At 45.2% G+C, this 21,260-nt stretch overlaps 1 protein-coding gene across 9 annotated transcripts in view; it reads right to left on the minus strand.

Annotated features, from left to right (window-relative positions):
• PDE4D (phosphodiesterase 4D) overlaps window positions 1–21,260 on the minus strand; it is a 639,723-nt gene that overhangs the window by 150,919 nt on the left and 467,544 nt on the right. The window contains exon 1 of one of the 9 annotated variants that reach the window (XM_082241913.1): window positions 404–978. The exons of the other annotated variants lie outside the window; for them this stretch is intronic. Coding sequence (XP_082098039.1) covers window positions 404–468 — 65 coding nt within the window. The 5' untranslated portion in view covers window positions 469–978. Of the gene's footprint in view, window positions 1–403; window positions 979–21,260 lie in introns of those variants that run through there. 9 annotated transcript variants of the gene reach the window in all.

Here is a 21,260-nt window from a genome sequence, read left to right on the forward strand (position 1 = left end):
ATCACAAGATCTTAGTCTGTGTTTTCCCATACTTCCTATGATCTGTCATCACTTGACTTATTAAATGCAAGAAAAATAAGGGGAAAGTTGTCGCCAGAAAAGCAAAACAGAAACCCAACAAGCAATAGAAGCTACTACCTTGAGTCTCCCTTCAGAAGGCCAACTCAGAAAAGTTGTCCATAATAAGGCAGCAGAAGTTCTCCCTCTGTTCAAGAAAGCTAAATTGCCATACACCCCCCATGCTAAACAAGGTAGAACAGAAACAAAGGTGATCTCTGGATTGGACATACCCTTGCACCCCAATCAGCATGTACACAATTTATTAGCACAAAACGATATAACAGAGCATTTGTAGACAGGCAAGCAGTGTCAGCAAAGCAGGGGGTAAAAACAGCCATATTACCAAGTTGCGTCTGCAGTTCTTAATGAGCTGGTAGATCGAGATCTTGGCTTCATAATAATACTCATCTTGCAAGTAAAATCCCAGGTGTTCCTAGCAGTGAAACTTCAGTTGTCCTCACACCGCTCCTCCTGCCCCACGTATTCCCTCTGCAGAGCAGGCATGCTTCAAGAGCAGGAGCTTTCTCAAAAGCATTACTCCTTGCAACAAAAATCCGGCCTCTTGGAGAGGAGTCCTAAACTACTGGAGCTCTTCTCGGCTTTATTCCTCCCTGCCTTTGTGCCAGCACTGTTTGGAAGTGACAGTGCTTTTCTCTTCTGCCTTGCATTGCTGAGGGAGGAGGAACCGTATTTTGAATCTATTCTCCATCTAGGTCACATGGGAAGCAAGGCAGCTGAAAGAGCCTCTTGATCGCTTTTCTCTCGCAATCCTATAATAACAGGTTTAAAGGTCAGCCACATGCTAAAACTGTTGATGGGCGGCAGAAGGAAAATATGAAGATGAGCCACTGGAGCACCAGTAAGTAGCCAGGGAAGCTTCGCTTGCAGAGGTGCCAGGGTAAATGGAAGAGCACAGAGCATTATGACCCCTTCCTTTTCAATGCAAGGACTGCCTGAGAACATAATTCTTCACTCTCTTTCCTCCTGATATCTTGCAGCCTCCCTCCCTCCCTCTCTCCCTCCCCACTGCTTTCAGAAAGGGAAACCAGCTGCTTAATCACACAAAAAGCTTGAGGGCTGAGTGACATCTGGTTGAGAAAACACCTTGAGATGCTAAACAGGAAGTTAAACTAAAAGGAATACATGCACAATGGTTGGGGACTGATAAGTCTCAATCTCTCTCTCCCTTTCTCTTTCTCACTCTCACACTTATCATACAGTGTATGTGTAGGTCTTATACTATGCACAGCACAATCCTAATCATGCTATTTGGAAGCAAATTCCAGAGTTCAATGTGACTTAAAGGTAAAGGGACCCCTGTCCGTTAGGTCCATTCGCGGGCGACTCTGGGGTTGCGGCGCTCATCTCGCTTTACTGGCCGAGGGAGCCGTTGTACAGCTTCTAGGTCATGTGGCCAGCATGACTAAGCCGCTTCTGGCGAACCAGAGCAGCGCACGGAAACGCCGTTTACCTTCCCGGCGGAGCGGTACCTATTTATCTACTTGCACTTTGATGTGCTTTTGAACTGCTAGGTTGGCAGGAGCTGGGACCGAGCAACGGGAGCCCACCCTGTCACAGGGATTCGAACCGCCACCCTAGGCTTTCTGGTTTAGACCACAGCGCCACCCGCAACCCTTCAGTGTGACTTACTCCCAAGTAAAAGCTCATATAGGATTGCTGCCAAGGTCCTGTTTCATAAAGGAGCGAGAGCTGTACGTGAGCTGCTCCATTCAAGATGCCCAGAGGCTCTCCCTTGCAAGCAGCTAACATGCCCAGCCAACCATTAATCATAAACCCCCCTGCCTAAAAGCAGTTCCATCTGAAATTCTCTTAAGTGTCGGCATGTGCAGTTTTGTGAAAGAGATAAGATATGCATTTTCGGGGTTACGTTCTTGCTATGTACATACTGATTTGAGGATGTGTGCAGGGAGAGATTTTTAAATGCCATGTTGTGAATATGCTTTGGAATTTGCTTTCAAAATGTAGACAACGATGTCATCAGCAAGTGATTACATGCAGAGGAACTGTTCCTCCATGCAGGAGCAGCCGATTACATATTACAAAGGGTTGGGTAACCTCCTGGCAGTTTTGGGAACGAAACTCAACTGACGTGTCATGATCTTCTTGCGTCCTTACTTTTTAAAGAACATGCTAAAAAACAAAACATGCGGACAATGAGATTTCCATCTGGATCTGGAGAGGTGCCCATTAATCTCTGCTAGCATCAGCTGAGGGTTATTGATTGCTATTTTAAGAGCTCCAAAAAACATGCACCACGGTCAGTACATGCTATTCATTGACAGGAATGATCCTGTCTGCCCTCTAGGCTTATGCCAATCATCTGTATGCAAATTGTTCCATAACAGCAGAAAGAATTTTAATGAGGCATCATGCTCCGCATTCTCTTCATTTGTCTCCCAAGCTTTTATTTTCTATAATACGTTTAGTGGCCGAAGCTCAGGAGTTTCAAAGGGGAGCTTCGTTTCTTAGTCAAAGAGCCTCCAAGAGAGGAGGACCAACAACAGACTGCTAAACACGGGGGTAGTCAAGGGGCCTTGGAAACCCCTGAACCTGTGCAATAGGAGATGTGTAAGCATTCTCCCAAAGGATTTGCTGTTGTTGTTTAATTAAAGTTTTAAAAATGCTGGGAGATGGCTATTTAATCCACAAGCAAGGTAATGAAGGCCTAGGGCAAATGAAGCCCTCCAGGCAGCTCAGTCTTGCTCCCAGGACTTTCCCTAGGCTACACCCTTGCCTTGGCCACGCCTCCTCCACAGGACACACCCCTCACTGATCCTGATCCATGTGCTTCTCAAGTGCGTTGGTATGTGATAGATTGCCTTGCTTGTTTGGATGGGGAATGGGATGTTAATTCACAGACAACAGTGGCTACTAGCCAGAATGGTTCCCCAGTTCAAAAACTGGGGAAGAACAGTGGGAGAGGGTTATTGGCCCCATGTCTCTTTTGTGAGCATTCCAAAAAGCCTCCAGTTGACTTCTATAGACACAGGATGCTCAGTGACAGGAACAAGCCAGCAATAAATCACAATGAGCATGTTGGAGTTAACTCTTTATTAGCAAAAGAAAAAAGGATCTGCACAGGAGTGTCAGGCCTGATGAGCACAGTGACTCATCTCTGGCAGGTCTTGCCCCTATGAAGCAGTTGCTAAGAGTGAACATCCCTACCTCCCCACAGCTGCCTAATTCCCTCCCTCACCAGGGTTTTCCCCAAGCAATCACACTCTGTGCCTGCATGAAGATAACTTTTTCTCTACCCTCTTTATGCCTCACCTGGTTCTGTGAGACCAGGGAAGAGAGGAGCTCATCACAGCAGGAAGGGGAAACACCCATGACTCTTCACCAGCCAGACTCAATTCTGACACAAATTCCCCACCACCACTCACTAAGCCTTGTTACCTCTTCAGCTTGCTACTCCTACTCCTCCCAGTCTTCTTCCTCTGACCACTCATCATCCCACCACCAGTCCTCTGGCTCGGAGCCTTCTTCCTGTAGGAAAGTGTTTTTCAACCAGTGTTTGGTGCGTTGAATGATGATCAGGGGTGCCGCGGGCAATGTCCCTCTTTCCTTCCTCCCTCATCTGATGCCCACTTGCATCTCTGCTCCCAAAGGCTTGTACAGCTGTTTGTTGCAGCAGCCCTGGCTACATGTGCCCCAGGCAAATGCTTTCTCTGGGGCTGGCCAGGGGTGCTTCCCAGGCCCCTGTGGGGCAGTGTGAAGAGGGGCCGGGGGGGCTTTGGGGCTGGGGGGGGCAGAGACCAGGGGTGGCAGAAGCAGTTGCTCAGAGGACTCCCAAGGAGAGAGGAGATGAGTCTGAGGGAACACTCCACAATGGAGTGGACTCAAAAAGGCTGAAAATCTTCTTTAGAGGTTCGCCAGCTGATTCCTCCTACCATTCCTCTGCAGCCAACCAATCCACACCCAGCTAAACAGGCCTTTGTGGGATCATATTTTATGCTGCATATGGTCACCTGACGATTTCACAGCAGAAGTGAGGTTTCAACCAGAGACTTGGTAGTTCATAGTATGGGAAGCAAGTCCAACTGAATAGAGCAATGGATCCAGTGCCACGTCGGCAGCCCCACTGCTTGAATTGGTCGGGATGGAAGGGGTGGGGGAGAGAGGGGTTCCCCTTCTTAATTCCAGAGCCTTATGCCAGCTACCACAGGCTTAAACACAACCAGCGGTAGCCTGTCAACAACTTGTGCTGTTGGTGGGACAGCAGGGGCCTCCACTGCAATGGAACCCCACCCCTCCTGCCATATCCTGGTCCCTTCCAGCATTGTTCTGTTAGGTCACATCCAAACCATACATTTAAAGAGCTAGGATACCACTTTAGAAAGTCACAGCTTCCCCCAAATAATTCTGGGAGTTGTAGTCAGTGTGCTGAGAGTTGTTAGGAGTTGTTCCCTCCCAGAGCTACAATTCCCAGTCTGGTTTAACAACCATTTTCTCTTCACAGGTAACACTGGGAAATTGAGAACCTTTACCAAACAACAACCACAGCTCTCAAAATTCTTTGGGGGAAGCTGTGGCTGTTTAAAGTGGTATATAGCACTTAAGGTAAAGGACCCCTGGACGGTTAATCCCAGTCAAAGGCAACTATGGGGTTGCGGCGCTCATCTCGCTTTCAGGCCGAGGGAGCTGGCGTTTGTCCACAGACAGCTTTCTGGGTCATGTGGCCAGCATGACTAAACCGCTTCTGGTGCAACAGAACAATGTGATGGAAACCAGAGTGCACGGAAACACCGTTTACCTTCCTGCTGCAGCAGTACCTATTTGTCTACTTGCACTGGCATGCTTTCAAACTGCTAGGTTAGCAGGAGCTGGGACAGAGCAATGGGAACTCACTCCATTGTGGGGATTTGAACCACCAACCTTCCAATTGGCAAGCCCAAGAGGCTCAGTGGTTTAGACCACAGTGCCACCTGAAAGGTAGCCCAAGTCTTTTAGTCACTAAGTTGCCCCAGCTCAAGGTTTGCACATTGCAACAAGCAAGTGGAACAGATCCTTCCAAATGAGAAGATCAGGGATTGGAATATGCCAGTGAGAAGCCTGGCTGCAGCTGTGTGTGGCCCCAAATATCTAAACACTGAAGTTTTCCCTAGAAGGGAGAATTTGGCATGAGGGAGGGTGCGAGCAACAAAGCCTCTCGAGCTCTAAAGTACAGTTTTGGAACACATGCAGCATGCTTGTACTGAAAAATGCATTTAAACAATTTGTCTGAAAGGTTTATAAACCCAACATATTAATTACAGATAATTAGCAGAGGTTTCTCTCTGCCCCACTACCCCTCTCACTCTGTTATTTACACTGATGCCAACCTTGACCTTTCGCAGCATAACAACACTTTTTCAAGGTCTCCCCCCCCCTCCCTTGTACTCCTAGCTTTGCAGTATTTTTCACTGTAGCTTGCGAAAACCTATCTTTAAACATTTCTGGAGCTTACGACAGTTCTTTGGACACCTACTTGCAAAATCTGGTTTGTTTCATAAAAGTTTCCAAAATCCAGTGTGTTTAAAATAAACACAGAATAGTATGCATTAAAAATAGAATTTGTAGAAGAAGAAGAAAACAGATACACTTTTTTGCTGGTGGGTCTTTTTGGTTTTTTTTTGACACAGCGTGATAATCGCTGAAATAAGCCCAAAGGTCTCATCACTATTTCCAACAAGCAATTTCCCACCCCCTGTTGAGTTAGTTAGCTTCTCTTCCAGGGTTGTGGGACATATTAGTAGCCATTTGCTCCTTATGGTAACCTAGTCTGCAAGGTCTCTGCTCAGCAGCTACTTTTTAAAAAAATCAACTCACAATGGTATTGCCAGGGCAGGACTTTGGGGGCAGAAGTCAGCGAAAGAAGCAGGAGGCCTGTCTTGCCACATTTTGAAGCAAGCAAAGTAATAAGCATCACAATCTAAAGTCTGTGGCACCATTAAATCAAGAGTCTAAAATTACCTGACGCAAAGAGGTCAGGAAAAAGCAAGTGCTTAATGTTCAGATCATTTGTGAATTGTTCGCAGCCACCACAACTCCCTTTGCATAAATCACTGTTCAGAGAGTTTATGAGTCCTGGAGTACAGACATGAGCTGATGGGGAGAACTGCAAAGATTTATCAAGCAAATGTATACAAGTTTACACAAAAAACAGCCTCGCTAAGTTAAATGTGGCTCACTCTCAATTAATTCTGTATTATAGGACTGAGTAAATAATAATAATGATAAATTATTTGCCACCCATTTCATTGGGTTGTCCCAGCCAGTCTGGGCGACTTCCAACAACTTAAAACATCAAACACAGTAAAATATCAAACATAAAAAACTTCCCTATACAGATGCCTTCTAAAGTTTAGATAGTTTATTTCCTTGACATCTGATGAGAAGGCGTCCCACACGGAGGGCGTGACTACTGAGAAGGCCCTTTGCCTGGTTCTCTGAAACCTCACTTCTCGCACTGAGGAAACCACACTTACTTGGGAGTAAGTCCCAATAAACACCACAAGTCTTCAAAGTGGCTTGTACAGGACTATACTATTAGTCGATTATTTGGTTAGATTAACCCATTAAAATGCTCTGATGGATCAAAAAGGTGTTCTGATTCATCAGGCAGCAGGTTTTTTTAAAAACCAAAATTAACACATTTAATTAAACCACGGTGACTGGCACAATCTTAGATGAAGATTCCCCTGCCTTTCACACATTGAAGGGAATTCCTTTCCCAAGATGGTGCCTGCCAAGGAAACACGCACATCTCATCCAAAAATATTTGGCTAAATGTAAAGTGCCATTTGATTCTTTTCATAACTAGTGAGGGCAGGGGATGAACGTGGAATCGTTTGTGTGCTTCACCTACCGCTGAGCTCAGTCTCTCCCATCATTAGCATCTGCACCATCCTTTGCCAACCTCGTACCCTCCAGATATTATTTGACTACAACTCTCATTGGCCGCAGCCAGAATGCCATTGGCGAGTACCACATTGGTGAAGGATGATCTGCTTCACGGTGCCTTCTCAGCCCCCAAACAAGCATACGGGCAAAGTCCTACCTATAGTAGAAGGGGAACAGAAAGAGTAATGCTGGAATCCCCTGAAACTGCTGGACTCACAGTTGCAATTGCTATGGTCTCCTCAGATCAGGGCTTGGTAGTGGATAGTTGTTGATCATTCAAGACTTCAGAAGAGGCTGCCACCAACTGCAGTCAAAAAGTTGGCTGCATCCAACCAGCTCTAGTTTTTCTTGCCTGGGTAACTGGTGTCAACCACTTTAAAATCTTCAAAATGCCTCTAGAGCTCCCAACTTAGTGTTTCTCCAGAGCAATGTTACATTGGAGGCCCAGAAGCATTGTGTGGGGGTTAAAGTGCCAAGGACCAATTGTTGGCTAGCCCCCTTTTTCTGCTGCTGCTGTACTCACCTGCCACAAAGGGAAGATGCTGCTCTCAAGGAGTTCAGATTAGGAGTGTGGGGATGTGTCAAGGCCCAGCCCAACTTGGTGCTGACCCTGCCTCAGATGCTGTTACTTAACAGCTAATAGACGGCACACACAAAAATCTAAGGAACCATCTTGGCTGGGCTAGAACTAAGGTGCTCCCTTTAACCTAGAAGTGGGTGAAGTCTCAATATGTCCAAACCTACATAGGGAGTAGGACTCCTGATATAAAACGGCATATCTGAATGATCCCCCATGCCTAGCCTATAGATGAATAATAATAAAAAGCAGGCAGAAGATTTTCTTTCTTTCTCTCTTTCTTTCTTTCTTTCTGAATCAGCAGCAGTCGTTTTTGACCTTGCTGATCAGGAGGCACAACAAACAGCAAAGCCAGCTCACCTTTTCCTATTATTATTCTATCAACCGTGAAAGGCTGTTTTTCAAATGGCCTTCTCTAATTAGAAAAGTAATTTGAGAAAAGATGTTGTGTACGGTTTGTGGCAGTATTTTGCTTTTTTTTTTAAAGTAAGGAATAAGGATCACTTCTAAATTCTAAAAGTTCCCAGGCACAGAACACATAGATATGAATGTAGCACCCACGGGGAAGAGAGCCTGTCATTTCATTCCCACGAAAATGAATGAAAATCACATGCATTTCATTCCTATTTTACACAGGAAAAGTTTCTACTGGACCTTGCTCTTCTTTAATTTGGGTGGAATGCTCAATGTACACATTCCTGTTTGTATCCTGCCTTTCAGTCTCAAAAGGCAACCAAATACAAAAAGCAAAGGAAATGAAAATACAGAATAAAACAACTACAAATTCATAAACTCTAATGAAGACATCAACAAGATTGATTAAGACAGTTAAGTGTAGATTGCTTTTAACCAATCCTGCATACACTTGCCCAAGAGTAATTTCACCAATAAGCAAATTAATTCACTGTGTGGAATGCTCCTGTTGAAGATTCCAGCCAGCCATAACATCTTCCAAGACATTCCCTTTCATTCTGCCATTCTCTGGCCATTTGCCCCTGAAAGACTGATTCCCATGGTTGATGCTGGGGGACTTTTCTTTGTCTCAACATCTCTATGAAACCAGTGCAAGAGGTTGTACACGAATGAATGAACAAGCAAACAATATCACCATGATTCCTCAGAGGGTAATGGTGCAGATCAATGCAATAAGAGGGAGAGTACTATTGCACTCAGGTTCTGCTTTTCCAAAGGCATCTGGTTGGCCAATCTGAGAACAAAATGCTGGGCTAGATGCATTTATGGCCTAATCCAGCAGGTCTCTTACATCCCTAATAAAGATTCCTAATTCCTAAGAAGAGGAAGGGCAATACAAAGTATAAATAGTTGAAACGGTAGTTTTCTTAGCCCAGTGTATCTTAGAGACACTGCTTTATTTCATCACATTTTATATGTTACTTTCCTACTGACTGAAATTAGCTGTTGAGCTATTCACTGAATAGCTCAATAGGCCTGGTGTGGGTCCCTCCCTCCTCCTGGCTTCTCCCCGCCCTGCGGAGGAAGGAAGCTGGGCTTTGATTGGTGCCAGCCAATCCAAAGTCTCGCCGCCCGCGTGCTGAGGTGCAGCCCAGACTCGCCATCCGCCCACCGGCCTCTCCGTCCATGGACATCGTAAAGGGTGCGCCGCAGGGCTTTGGCTGGAGCGTGGCGCGTCTACTGGCCCCATGCCTGGTGCTCGGGAAGGCTGGCCCGGAAAGGAGAGGCGCCGCCACTGCCGCCGGCTCTCAACCACAAGCAGAGTAGTGGAGGAGGTAGGAAAGCAGCAGGAGGGGAGGGGCTGGAGGAGAGAGAAGCCCCCCTCCGCCGTGTGTGTGTGTGTGTGTGTGTGTGTGTGTGTGGAGTCTGGCCTGCCACAAGATCTGAGGGGCGGTGAGTTGGCCCCCTCCTAAAAAAGTTTGCTGACCCCTGATCTAACTGTACCTTTCCTGGTGAAAGGCTTGAAACTTTCAGAAGAATATAGACTAAGACAGAGACTTTACGTGGGGAAAAGTGCACGCAAACATCTGTGACGACATCCCTTTGCTGTTACTATAGGAACCCATTTTAATGGGTAACATCTTCCCTTTTAAAGGATGCAACTAGGAGACATAGCTAAACATGTTTGAATTCCAGACTCAAGGCCCTTGAAAAATCAATGCAGAAGACTGTTGCTATGCCGGTGTCTTGCTTATCAGCTGCAAATAATGGGTAACCTTCCACGATTGCTTTTATACCGGGGAACACAAGAAGCATCAAGAATTCAATCAGAATGCCGTGATCTATTCTTTCCGCCCCCTCCCAAGGCTAAGTCACACTGCTCAAAAGGCACAAAGGATTTAAGGGCAAAAGATGGGATCCAGCAAACGTTAGTCACAAACAAATCCTGCTGAAGTCATTGAGACTTAAAATCTTACATATGTCTCCTCAGAAGTGAGTCCCACGTAGATAACTGGGGGCTAAGGAAGGCAGCCATAACCACTTCAATCCCATCGCAATAGGCCTTGAATATGACCTTTTCCCGGAATAGGCTCTAGGGCAGGGGTTGGCAAGGTTTACCTCACCTGTGCCAGTTCACTCCAGCGGAGATCCCTCTGTGGGCCGGATCGTGTGTGCACATGAGCGAGCACAGCAGTAATTTCTGGTGTCTACATCTGCGCAGATGTGATTTTTGGCACCACAGAAGTGAGTCTCCATGCTGCACTGCGCTGGTTTAGCACCGCATGCAGGGACTCGCCGAGTGGGCAGCTCGGTTGGGGGGGGGGCGGCTCGTGGGCTGGTTAAACGACCCCCGTGGGCTGCTTGTGGCCCATGGGCCTTAGGTTGCCTAACCCTGCTCTAGGGGGCCAATTGCAAATTTCTTGCTAAAACTACACGAAGCAATATTTCATTTCATCAAAACTACAGTGGTACCTCGGGTTAAGTACTTAATTCATTCCGGAGGTCTGTTCTTAACCTGAAACTGTTCTTAACCTGAAGCACCACTTTAGCTAATGGGGCCTCCTGCTGCCGCTGCTGCACGATTTCTGTTCTCATCCTGAAGCAAAGTTCTTAACCCAAGGTGCTATTTCTGGGTTAGCAGAGTCTGTAACCTGAAGCGTATGTAACCTGAAGCTTATGTAACCCGAGGTACCACTGTATGTTGTTGTTGTTGTCATTTGAGCCCATTCAGGGGCTAAACAGCAGAATATTATGGATAAATATGGGGGGGGGCAGCCCCAGGATGAAATTACCCAGCCAGGGATCATGGAGGGAGAGGAAGATAACAAAGGCATCCCTGTTCATACTATCAACAATGAGCCAGAAGTTTGCTGACCAGGACCCCACAGGAGGAATTAAGGAGCAGGAAGGTAACCAAGGAGGTTCAGATGACCACTATGTTTGATTCCCACCCTGCTCTTCAACAAGTTTCTTATAAAAACTAGATGGCAGGCACCATCTTAAGAGGGAGTCTCTGCTTCCTGTCATATAGGACAGATTGCTCTTCTAAGATGCACGTAGATCATCTAAAAACAAGGAAACTGCCCTTCCTGTTTCAGAACAACTGTTTCACTAACTGATGAATTAACTGAAGCCCAAACAATCAAACAATTAAGACTGCCTCCCCAAATGTGGTGCCATTCAAATGTTGCTGAACTGCAACCCCCATCATACTTATTGACCTTTGGGATGATGCAAGTCCAACTACATCTGGTGGGCACCAGCTTTGGAAGGCTTCTTGAACTGGAATGGCAGCGCCTACTGTCTTCCTGTGAAAAAAGTACAAGCCACAACCCAGCGAATTTGCAGAGTGTTCAATTAAGCTTGACAGGAGGAATGATGTTCTTTTCCCATCGCAACTGGTATGTATGTTATTTATAACTGGAGAATGGTTCAGACTATATTTCAAGCTATATTTCTAAGAAGTCTTCCTGAAGTGCAAGCGAGTCTTGCCTGAGAATCTGACCCTGGCAAAGGGACAAAGCCAGACAGAGAGGGCAGGCAACTGCAACCTATGCTAATGAGCCAGGCAGAGGTTATGCCAGCTTGAATTAAGCATTAAGACAGATGTAACACAGAACATGCATCTTGGGGGTATAAAGAGAGTGTGCTCCAGATCTTTCTTCCATTACCATTAAAAAAAAAAAAAGACTTTGGAAAATCATGTTGAGTTTTCTGTGGTGAGATGTCGACCCTGGCATCCTCTGAGAATAGCTAATGCAGATGAATGGCCCCACAGTGGGTTTTCTGGGAATCCAGACTGAGATTGGGGCTGAGGAATCGGAACAGCAGGACCATGGGAAGCCAGCAGGAGGCTAGCTCAAGTTGATGTGGTCACTCTTGGGGGAACAGACGGTATCAGGCATACCAGTGCTATTGTACTAGAAAAAACAGTGCTGGAACTCACCTTGAACACCTCCTTTGTTCTCTTACAATGGTACCCACCCGAGAGGAGCCTTGAAGTGCGCCTCACAAGACTGGCAAGGTTGGGCAACTGCCAGGACTCCATGACCAGCAAAGCAATGGGGCTGCCATCCTCACTTTGCCTAGAACAGCTAAGGTCAGAAGATATGCGAGAGAATGCTCCGTTTGTACACCTCAGTTCTCCAAATTTGCGGAGCCCTAGAGGAAGTGCCTAACCCTAGAACAGCGCTTTCGCCATCATTTTATTATTACTATTAAATGTATTTATAGCTTGCCTTTTTCCAAGTTTGGACTCAAACTGGCTTCCAACATTTGCCATCTTTCCATAGGGCCTGCAAGACAGAGCTGTTCCGCCTGGCCTTTGGCTTAGACTCACTCTGACCCCTTATATGGGATTTGGTATATAAGTTTTCCCTTGGCTTTTTTGCTGGTCCATGTAGGACCAGCATGGATAACTGGATCAGTGAATATCTGATGTTTCCTCCCTTTATGGTCTTGATTTATGGGCTACCACTAAAATCAGGCTGCATTTTAAGCTGTATTTTAATCTGTATTTTAATCAACTGTTTGTTTGTTGTTGTTTGTTTGTTTGTTTTCTATTACATTTTATTGTAATTCATACTTGGTGTTAGCCGTCCTGAGCCAGGGAGGGTGGGGGTATAGATATTATTATTATTATTATTATTATTATTATTATTATTATTATTATTATTATTATAAAACATCATTATAGAATACAAAGTATTAAAAACAAACTAGCTAAAATACATCAAGACACATTAAGAACCAGCAATTAAAATCCAGTTTGCCCTGACAGCAGCCCAGTGATAAGCATCCTCTGCACCTTAGCTTTCAAAGGTCTGTCTGAAGAGAAAGGTCTTAGTCAGCCAGTGGAAACAAAACAAAGGAGGAGCCAACCTAACCTCGCTTTAGAGGGAATGCCACAATATGAGAGCAGCCACAGAAAAGGCTGTTTCGTATCACCAACAACTGTGCTACTGATGTGATGGGACTGAGAGAAGGTGCTCACCTGAGGACCTTAGCACCTGGGGAGGTTTGTATAGGGACATATGATCATTCAGGTAGCCTAGCTATGTCCCTCCAGATACTGTTTGATCCCCATCAGCTCCAGTATGGCCAGTGGTCAGGGGGAACGAGAGCAGTACAGTCATACCTCATGTTGCATCCGCTTCAGGTTATGTTTTTCAAGTTGCAACCTGCAGCAACCTGGAAGTATTGGAATGGTTACTTCTGAGTTTCATTGCTTGCGCAAGTGCAGAACCGCTAAATCGAGCTTCACACATGTGCAGAAGACTAAATCATGCCACGCACGTGCGCAGAAATGGCACTTCTGGATGCAAACGCTTTGAGTTGCGGACGTGCCTCTGGGACGGATTACGTCCACAACCCAAGGTTCCACTGTAGTTCAACAAGGAACGACTTGTGATCCCTAGCCCTGTAAGTCTTCCAAATTCCTGGAGCAGAGAATGGAGGGTTTTAGAAAGGCAGGTGGAAACAGTCTACACAGAAGTGCTGTGGGAGGATTTCAAAACTGATAATCTTGCAAGAATGCACCAAGGAAATCTGTCAGGAAGTCCAATTCCACAGCACCCACCATTTCCCCACTGCCTGCAGCATCTTGTGAAAAAGTTGTGTGTGAATGAGAGCTACGTGCGTGTGGTAAACATGCTACAGAAAAGGGAGCTCAGTGCTAGGGACATGCCTCTTACACTTTTAAAAAGGCAGAACACCAATCAGTTGGTAAGGGGGCCACAGTTCAAGGGCAGAGCATATACTTTGAGTACATAAAGCAGGTACAAGTATTTGCAAAGGCACAAAGCTTAATGGATGACCTTGGGGCAGTCACTGTTTCTCATCTTAAACTCGCCTGTTGTGAGAACGAGGGAGTGGGGGAGAGAATTGCATACCATGCACTCCACCTTGAGCTTGCTAGAGGAAGGACAGGCTAAAAAATATATAATAAACCCATGTACTAATAGCAAGCTCATTCGCTGAGAGGATTCTTACGTGGTCCTAAGAGTGGGAGAGAGGTATCAGCAAGTTCAGGGAAGCGCCATGATTTACAGAATGTGTGTGTGGTGTACCTCCATCTGCAAAAAATAAAGGAAGGCTGCCCAATGAGGACTGGGCTGCTTAGTGAATGCTGACTGACCTTTGTCTGGTGGAGGCAGGGAAGAAATCTGTTGATCAATACATACACAAATACATGCAGCAGCAGCTGCATGTAACCTAATATCCTATTTATTAGTATCAATTAACAGCCACAGAATAGATGTTTATAGAATAAATTCAACTTGTAAAACACACTGAGCTTTAACAAAAGATCCTCAGCCAGCTTAATTGCAACATTTAGCTTTTTATTAGAAATGCAAACTATCTCACACAGAAATATTGCCAGTTAGGCTGCTGGTGTGAAGCAAGAACTCCATCAAAGAAAAAGAAGAAAGTCTCTCGCCCCTACTTGATCATTTCCCTTATTACCTGACTGCTTCTGTGCCAGCCCTTTGCCAAACTGGTACCCTTCAGATTGGCAAAGGCTGTTCCATGTCAATCTGACACAAACATCAACGCTTAATTATGACCCTAGTCACTTGCCAGAGGAGAGATAATCCATCTGTTATCCTGGCTCTTCAGCAGATGACATCATTGGTTGTCAGGAGCAAGTCAGCAGTAAACTACCCCAAGCCAGTTGGCGTTAACTCTTTATTAACAAAAACAGGAGCTGCACAGGAGCGCCAGGCCTAACGAGCGCAACATTCATCTCTGGCAGGTCTTGCCCCCATGAAGCAGTTGCTGAGACTGAAGGTACCCACCTCCTTACAGCTGCCTAAGCCATGTCCTCTCCAGGGTCAGCCCTCCACCGCCGTAATCTGAGACTGTGCCTGAGTGAAGTTAACTTCTCCTCTACCCTCTTCATGCCTCTCCTGGTTCTGGGAGACCAATGGGGTGGGAAAGACTCCCTGGTTTCTTCACCAGCCAGACTCATCTCTGCCACTTTGCATCCGGCCTCTCCTGCTTCAGCTTCTGCCTCTGATTCTGGTCTTTTCTCTGCCATAGACTCTCCCAGCTCACTAAGCCCTTCAGCTGCTCTTCCCAAGTCTTCTCTCTCTGAGCCATCATCCTTCATACCCTCCAACATTTCTCCGATGAAAATAGGGATGTCCCATTCCAGAATGATAATTTTTCTATTTATACCTCACACATCTTACTGGGTTGCCCCAGCCACTCTGGACAGCTTCCAACATATAAAAATAATAATAAAACATTAAACATTTTTTTAAAAAAACTTCCCTATACAGGATTGCCTTCAGACAGCTCGGGGGCTGGATAACTCTGTACCTTCCAACATTTCTTCAATGAAAATAGGGACATCCTAAGGAAAAGTGGGACATTCTGGGATCAAATCAGAAACCAGGATGGCTTCTCTAAATCAGGGATGTCCCTAAAAATAGGGACATTTGGAGGGTCTGATCCTTTAGGGGTTCCCCAGCCGGTTCCTTCCACCACTCCTCTGTGTCTAAGCAGTCCAAGACATTGGTACTGCTGGGGGGGGGCGAGATCCTGGAGCTGTGTTACCCTACATTTCCCTTTCACTATGCCTGTTTGTCCACCGAGAGTTGTGAATGCTGGAGTGTGTTATTTCTCGATGCTGGAGCATTGTGAGACCTTTGGAAGAAGGGGCAGGCAGAACAAGGCTGTGGCCAGATGTACCTCCAGGATGAGCTTCAGTTACCAGCCTTTCAAGTGAAACTTGAACCTGCTCTCTGGTGCTTCATACAGTAAAAGACGGCTGGCAACAGCATGAACGGATGGATGTGTTTTTGAAAGAGAGATCTGATCACAGCATGCTCCATTTGGCTAACGTAACAGAGGAAGTAAATGCACCATCTGTGTCATATTAAATAACACGCCCGCACATCAACAATTAGCAATATTTTGCCATATTTCGATTTGACGAATGTCAGTAATAAACCCACTGAGCCCAGTCTTCCCTCCTCTGACAATATTTTATTTTAAAAATTCAAGTAGGTTTCAAGGACAGTCCGGTTCCATTGGAATATATATATATATATTACCGTGATGGGTAGTATAGAGTGAGTAGGCTTTCACCCCTCCCTTTGGGCGCATCTATTAGCGTCAGGAATGAATGTGTACATGGGTGGGAATTTTCCAAGCAATAAGCCCACACACCCAAAAACTGGTTGAGAAAAGGAAAGCCTGAAGTTCCCAGCCCAGGCTCCATCAGGGACTAATGTCAAGGGAAGATAAAAAAAAGGCAACCCATATTAGTTTACAGCAGAGAGGGGTAACATTTGCCTCTCCCCGCCTCCCGGAGATGTTATTGGACTTCAATTTGCATCATGCAAGTAAGTTGGCTTGAAAGTTTTGTATGAGGGACCTCACATTCATGCACGCGATCCATATACAGTGGTACCTCGGGTTAAGTACTTAATTCGTTCCGGAAGTCCGTTCTTAACCTGAAACTGTTCTTAACCTGAAGCACCACTTAAGCTAATGGGGCCTCCTGCTGCTGCCGCGCCGCCGGAGCCCGATTTCTGTTCTCACCCTGAAGCAAAGTTCTTAACCCGAGGTAAGAAGAACAGAACTTTATTAGCAAAGCCAACAGGCCACAGCTATACAAGAATTAGAAATAAAATAAAATAAACATAAAAAGGGAATAAAAACAAACAAAAGGAGGTCCGTCAGGTGAACACGTCTGTCACTCAGATGGTGGCCCTTAATTTCACAGCTCTCTCGATGAACCTTGCGACCTTCTCAGTTGTCTGACTGTCCGTATCAGATAAGAGAAAGAACAGTATAATGTCTTGTGGACGGCCGGGGTTGGGGAGGATGAGTGGAGTAATAATCTCATTCCTTAGGTCTCTATAAAGGGGGCAGGATAAAAGGACATGGGACACTGTTTCCATGTTGCCATCTCTGCATGGGCAGAGTCGTTTTTCGAATGGAGTCTTTTGATAACGACCTTCGAGTACGGCAGAGGGAAGGACATCCCATCTAGCCAATGTAAAGGCGCGTCTATATTTTGGGATGGTTAATTTAGACAAATATGAAGCTGGAAAATCAAAGTGAGCGGGGGGAGAGTAAGTATACCATGGACATATTTTCTTTAGGATGGTCAGGTTGTTTTGCCGTTCAATATCTTTCAGGCGCTGGCCTATTAGGCTCTTTGCTCTACTGAGGCCCATTGGTAGTAAGGATTGTGAATGCAGACCGCATGTAAGGAGTTTTTGATGCACAGTTTTGAACCACATGCTTTTATAAGGGTCTTGCATTACTAGAGGCAGTAGGCCGGGTGGATTTAAGTTAAGGCGAAGCCAATAGTTGAATGTTCTTTGCCAGCTCTGGGTTTCTACAGATGGGAGGCAGGCCTCGAGTCGTAAAACTGCGTTTGGGACACAGGAGGGGACACCGAATATCTGCCTTAGAAATTTGGACTGAGCAGTTTCAAGACTTGAGCAGTGGTTCCCCATCCATATTTGTGCCCCATACAGTAACTGCGCCAGAGGTAATATTTCTGGGTTAGCGGAGTCTGTAACCTGAAACGTATGTAACCTGAAGCGTATGTAACCTGAGGTACCACAGTAGTTTGCCACTATACAGCATTTATTTATTTTCATAAAATGTATACACCACTTGATTGTAGAAAAAACCCTCAAATTGGTTTACGAAGAGAATAAAATAAACTTATCAGTAAAAATAGTTAAAAGCAATTATTTAAAATATTAAAAAAAAATAGCAATAAACTAAGAATAAAACACACAACAGCATTCTACGTATCTGGGCAGGCTTGTCTAAACAAAAATGTTTTTAGCAGACGCCAAAAGATTATAGTGAAGGCGCCTGCCTGATACCAATAAGCAGGCAGTTCGAAAGTGTAGGTGCTGCCACACTAAAAGTTTGGTTCATTTCAAATGATATCCGTGTTTGCAACATACGCAGTTTCTGGATCAGCACATCAGAGTGGAGACTTTGCTAGGAGTCTGCAAAGTTGCTTATTCCATATTATTATGTCTGGTATCAATAGTAATACCAAGATGTGTGCAGAAAGCACTCAAAGCATGTCACATTTCTTATGTCAGCCAGCTCCACCACCTGCAGGGAAGAAATGTATTATGAGCCTCATATTACAGACAGAACAGCGGAGGATTGAGGCTACCCACTGATTTATGCCTAAATTGAGATTTTAAAGAGTTACTCTGAGCTCATGCTCTTAACCAATGCACTACACCAACTCTTGAGTCTTTATTTAGCTAAACAGCTGCATTATACATCTGGAACTAGGGAGTGGGCATTTTTAATATATATGCTGCTTTAATCAACCAAGAATAGTACCTACAAGTTTAAATACCGTATTTTTCACTCTATAAGGCGCACCAGACCATAAGACGCACCTAGTTTTTGGAGGAGGAAAACAAGAAAAAAATATTCTGAATCTCAGAAGCCAGAACAACAAGAGGGATCGCTGTGCAGCGACAGCAGCGATCCCTCTTGCTGTCCTGGCTTCTGTGATAGCTGCACAGCCTGCATTTTCTCCATAAGACGCACACACACATTTGTCCTTACTTTTTAGGAGGGAAAAAGTGAGTCTTATAGAGCAAAAAATACGGTAGTTATTCTTCATGGCAGATACTCCCTGGTCACTGCTGCACTGTTGAGAAAGGCAGCAATTTAAATGCAAGTACTGTGCACCTCTCAAAATTAGCTACTAATGACTTCTATCAGCATTTTACTACTGTACTGTATACCAGCAGCTGGGAAGCAACAGTGCAATCTCATTCATGTTTACTCAGAAGAAAGTCCCACTAGTTCCTATTGAGCTTACTCCCAGATAAGTGGATACAGGATTGGAGCCTTAATGGTCACTTTCCCAATGACCAGTGCTAACCAAACATTAAAAAGCACCCCAGTTGACTCAGTTTTCCACTTTTATCCACGCAGCCCCTAGAAATTATGTTACAGTACATGCTGAACTCGTGTCAACATGTTTACCTAATGTATTGGGTATCAGGTCTGATGTTTGCTCTATTTATAGCAGCCTTGTTATTGAAGTGAAAGTCATAAACAGAGCTTTCACATTTAAAACAAAAAAAATTTGAAGGTAGGAGGAAAAAATGAAAAAAAATATCACAATCAGTATTTATTTTTCTAAAGCAAGTTTGTACTTTGCACTTTGTATGGTCCCTATCCATTCTGAAAGACACTCAAATGTCCTACAAACGAGCACCAGAGTTTCATTATGTTATACACCAACCTATTCTTTTAGGGATCAGATCCAACAAATATTTTAGAGCTCCTCCTTGATGTTCTTTATCCACACTAGCCACTGAACCTAACAGCAGGTGTAGATTTAAAATATGTTAGATAAAAACACCCCATTCCCACACTACATTCTTGCCACATTCCCAAATTTCTTATCTTTACCCCCCCCCCCCCCGTAAGAGACACACAGCTGGCTGTCCATGAAACACACAATATATTTTTTAAAAAGGCCTTTTAAAGTCCTTCTGCCAATCAAACATTTCCTCTTATTTCAAACAACGACGTATTTGTCAAAGGTCTGCTACCCATTTCTAGAGGTGCAGCAAAGTTTGTGGATGGTCCCTGAGTTGTGCTGCAAAGAGGTGGTTACATTTCTTAGCTATCACAGCTCAGAGAAAAATTAATTGAAATGTCACTTGCATTTTCGTAACATCGAGGCAAACTGCCTTGCAGCAAGGGATTGTTTTCTTCAGGGTTTCAAATATTCCAGACACTTGCCAATACAACCAAGGATCCTTCTAGGGGGTGAGCACAATTTTAATTAAAGCAAAGCAGTTTCCAAGGAGGTGGAGGGAACTAGAAAACATTGCAGTCTAAATCAGAGCTATCATGCTCAAATGGCTTACTGGGCCAAGCTGCACATGGCTCTACAATCGTCACTTTGCACCAAACTCCTCTGCGCTCATTCTGATGAGGAAAGGCACCACCAATGTGACTGCTGCTAAACTACACCTTGCTTGCCCAAATCCCTTCACCTACACAACTGCCAGCCTCCCTCACCGGAGCCTCACCTACACCCCTCAGCTGAACTCCTCTTCAACTGAGCCTCCTTCTCACAAGCCACTGCTGGACCTCCCAAATCCTCTCACATGCCAGAGGCCACTAGCACTTTCAACTGCGCCCAAATAATGTCAAGAGATGGCACTTTATCTACATACCTTGAGGTCTGCATTGCTAATTTAAATGGAATAAAGGAGACATATCTAGACATAAGCTGGAACGCGGGTGGCGCTGTGGGTTAAACCACAGAGCCTAGGACTTGCCGATCAGAAGCTTGGCGGTTCGAATCCCCGTGACAGGGTGGCGCTGTGGGTTAAACCACAGAGCCTAGGACTTGCAGATCAGAAGCTTGGCGGTTCGAATCCCCGTGACAGGGTGAGCTCCCGTTGCTCGGTCCCTGCTCCTGCCAACCTAGCAGTTCGAAAGCACAACAAAGTGCAAGTAGATAAATAGGTACCGCTCCGGCGGGAAGGTAAACGGCGTTTCCGTGTGCTGCTCTGGTTCACCAGAAGCGGCTTAGTCATGCCACATGACCCAGAAGCTGTACGCCAGCTCCCTCGGCCAATAAAGCGAGATGAGCACCGCAACCCCAGAGTTGGCCATGAGTGGACCTGATGGTCAGGGGTCCCTTTACCTTTATCTGGACATAAAAAAGTGCCCAAAAGGAATCAGACCATTGGCTCCATCTAGCTCACACTGACAGGCAGCAGCTCTCTAGGGGCAGACTGAAGACATTTCCAGACTACCTGGAGATGCACCTGTATGCAAAACAGGTGCTGCTCAACTGAGCTATGACCTTTCTCCCAGGTATGGAGGTGTAGTAATCAGCGGTGTAGTGGGAGAGGAATGCAAGGGAGCGCAGTTCTGAAACTTATTTGATTATACCCAGTCCCTTTAAAAGAAAAAAAAAAATGTTTAGGAGTACTCTCATTTTGACTCAAGAAAATCACCATTTTATAGTTCAAATCAGGGAAAATAAATATAGTAAATGGACAAAAATACAAAGATTCACAAAATGTTTTGGGGTATGCGTCCCCCTGCGTCCCCCCAGAAGAAGCACTGATTATACCTCAGCCCAATATTTATGCCTGAGAAGCAAGTTCCATCCAGTTCAGTGGGACTTAAAGCTTTGTACAAGTACGTAAATTTGCAATCCTGCACCACAAGCCTATCTATGAATGCTTAAAGGTAAAGGTAAAGGGACCCCTAACCATTAGGTCCAGTGCTTACTTGGCTGTTATTAGGAGTATGTTATTAGCAA

The sequence above is a fragment of the Podarcis vaucheri genome (assembly GCF_965113315.1).
Source record: "Podarcis vaucheri genome assembly, chromosome: 11".
Lineage (NCBI taxonomy): Eukaryota > Metazoa > Chordata > Lepidosauria > Squamata > Lacertidae > Podarcis > Podarcis vaucheri.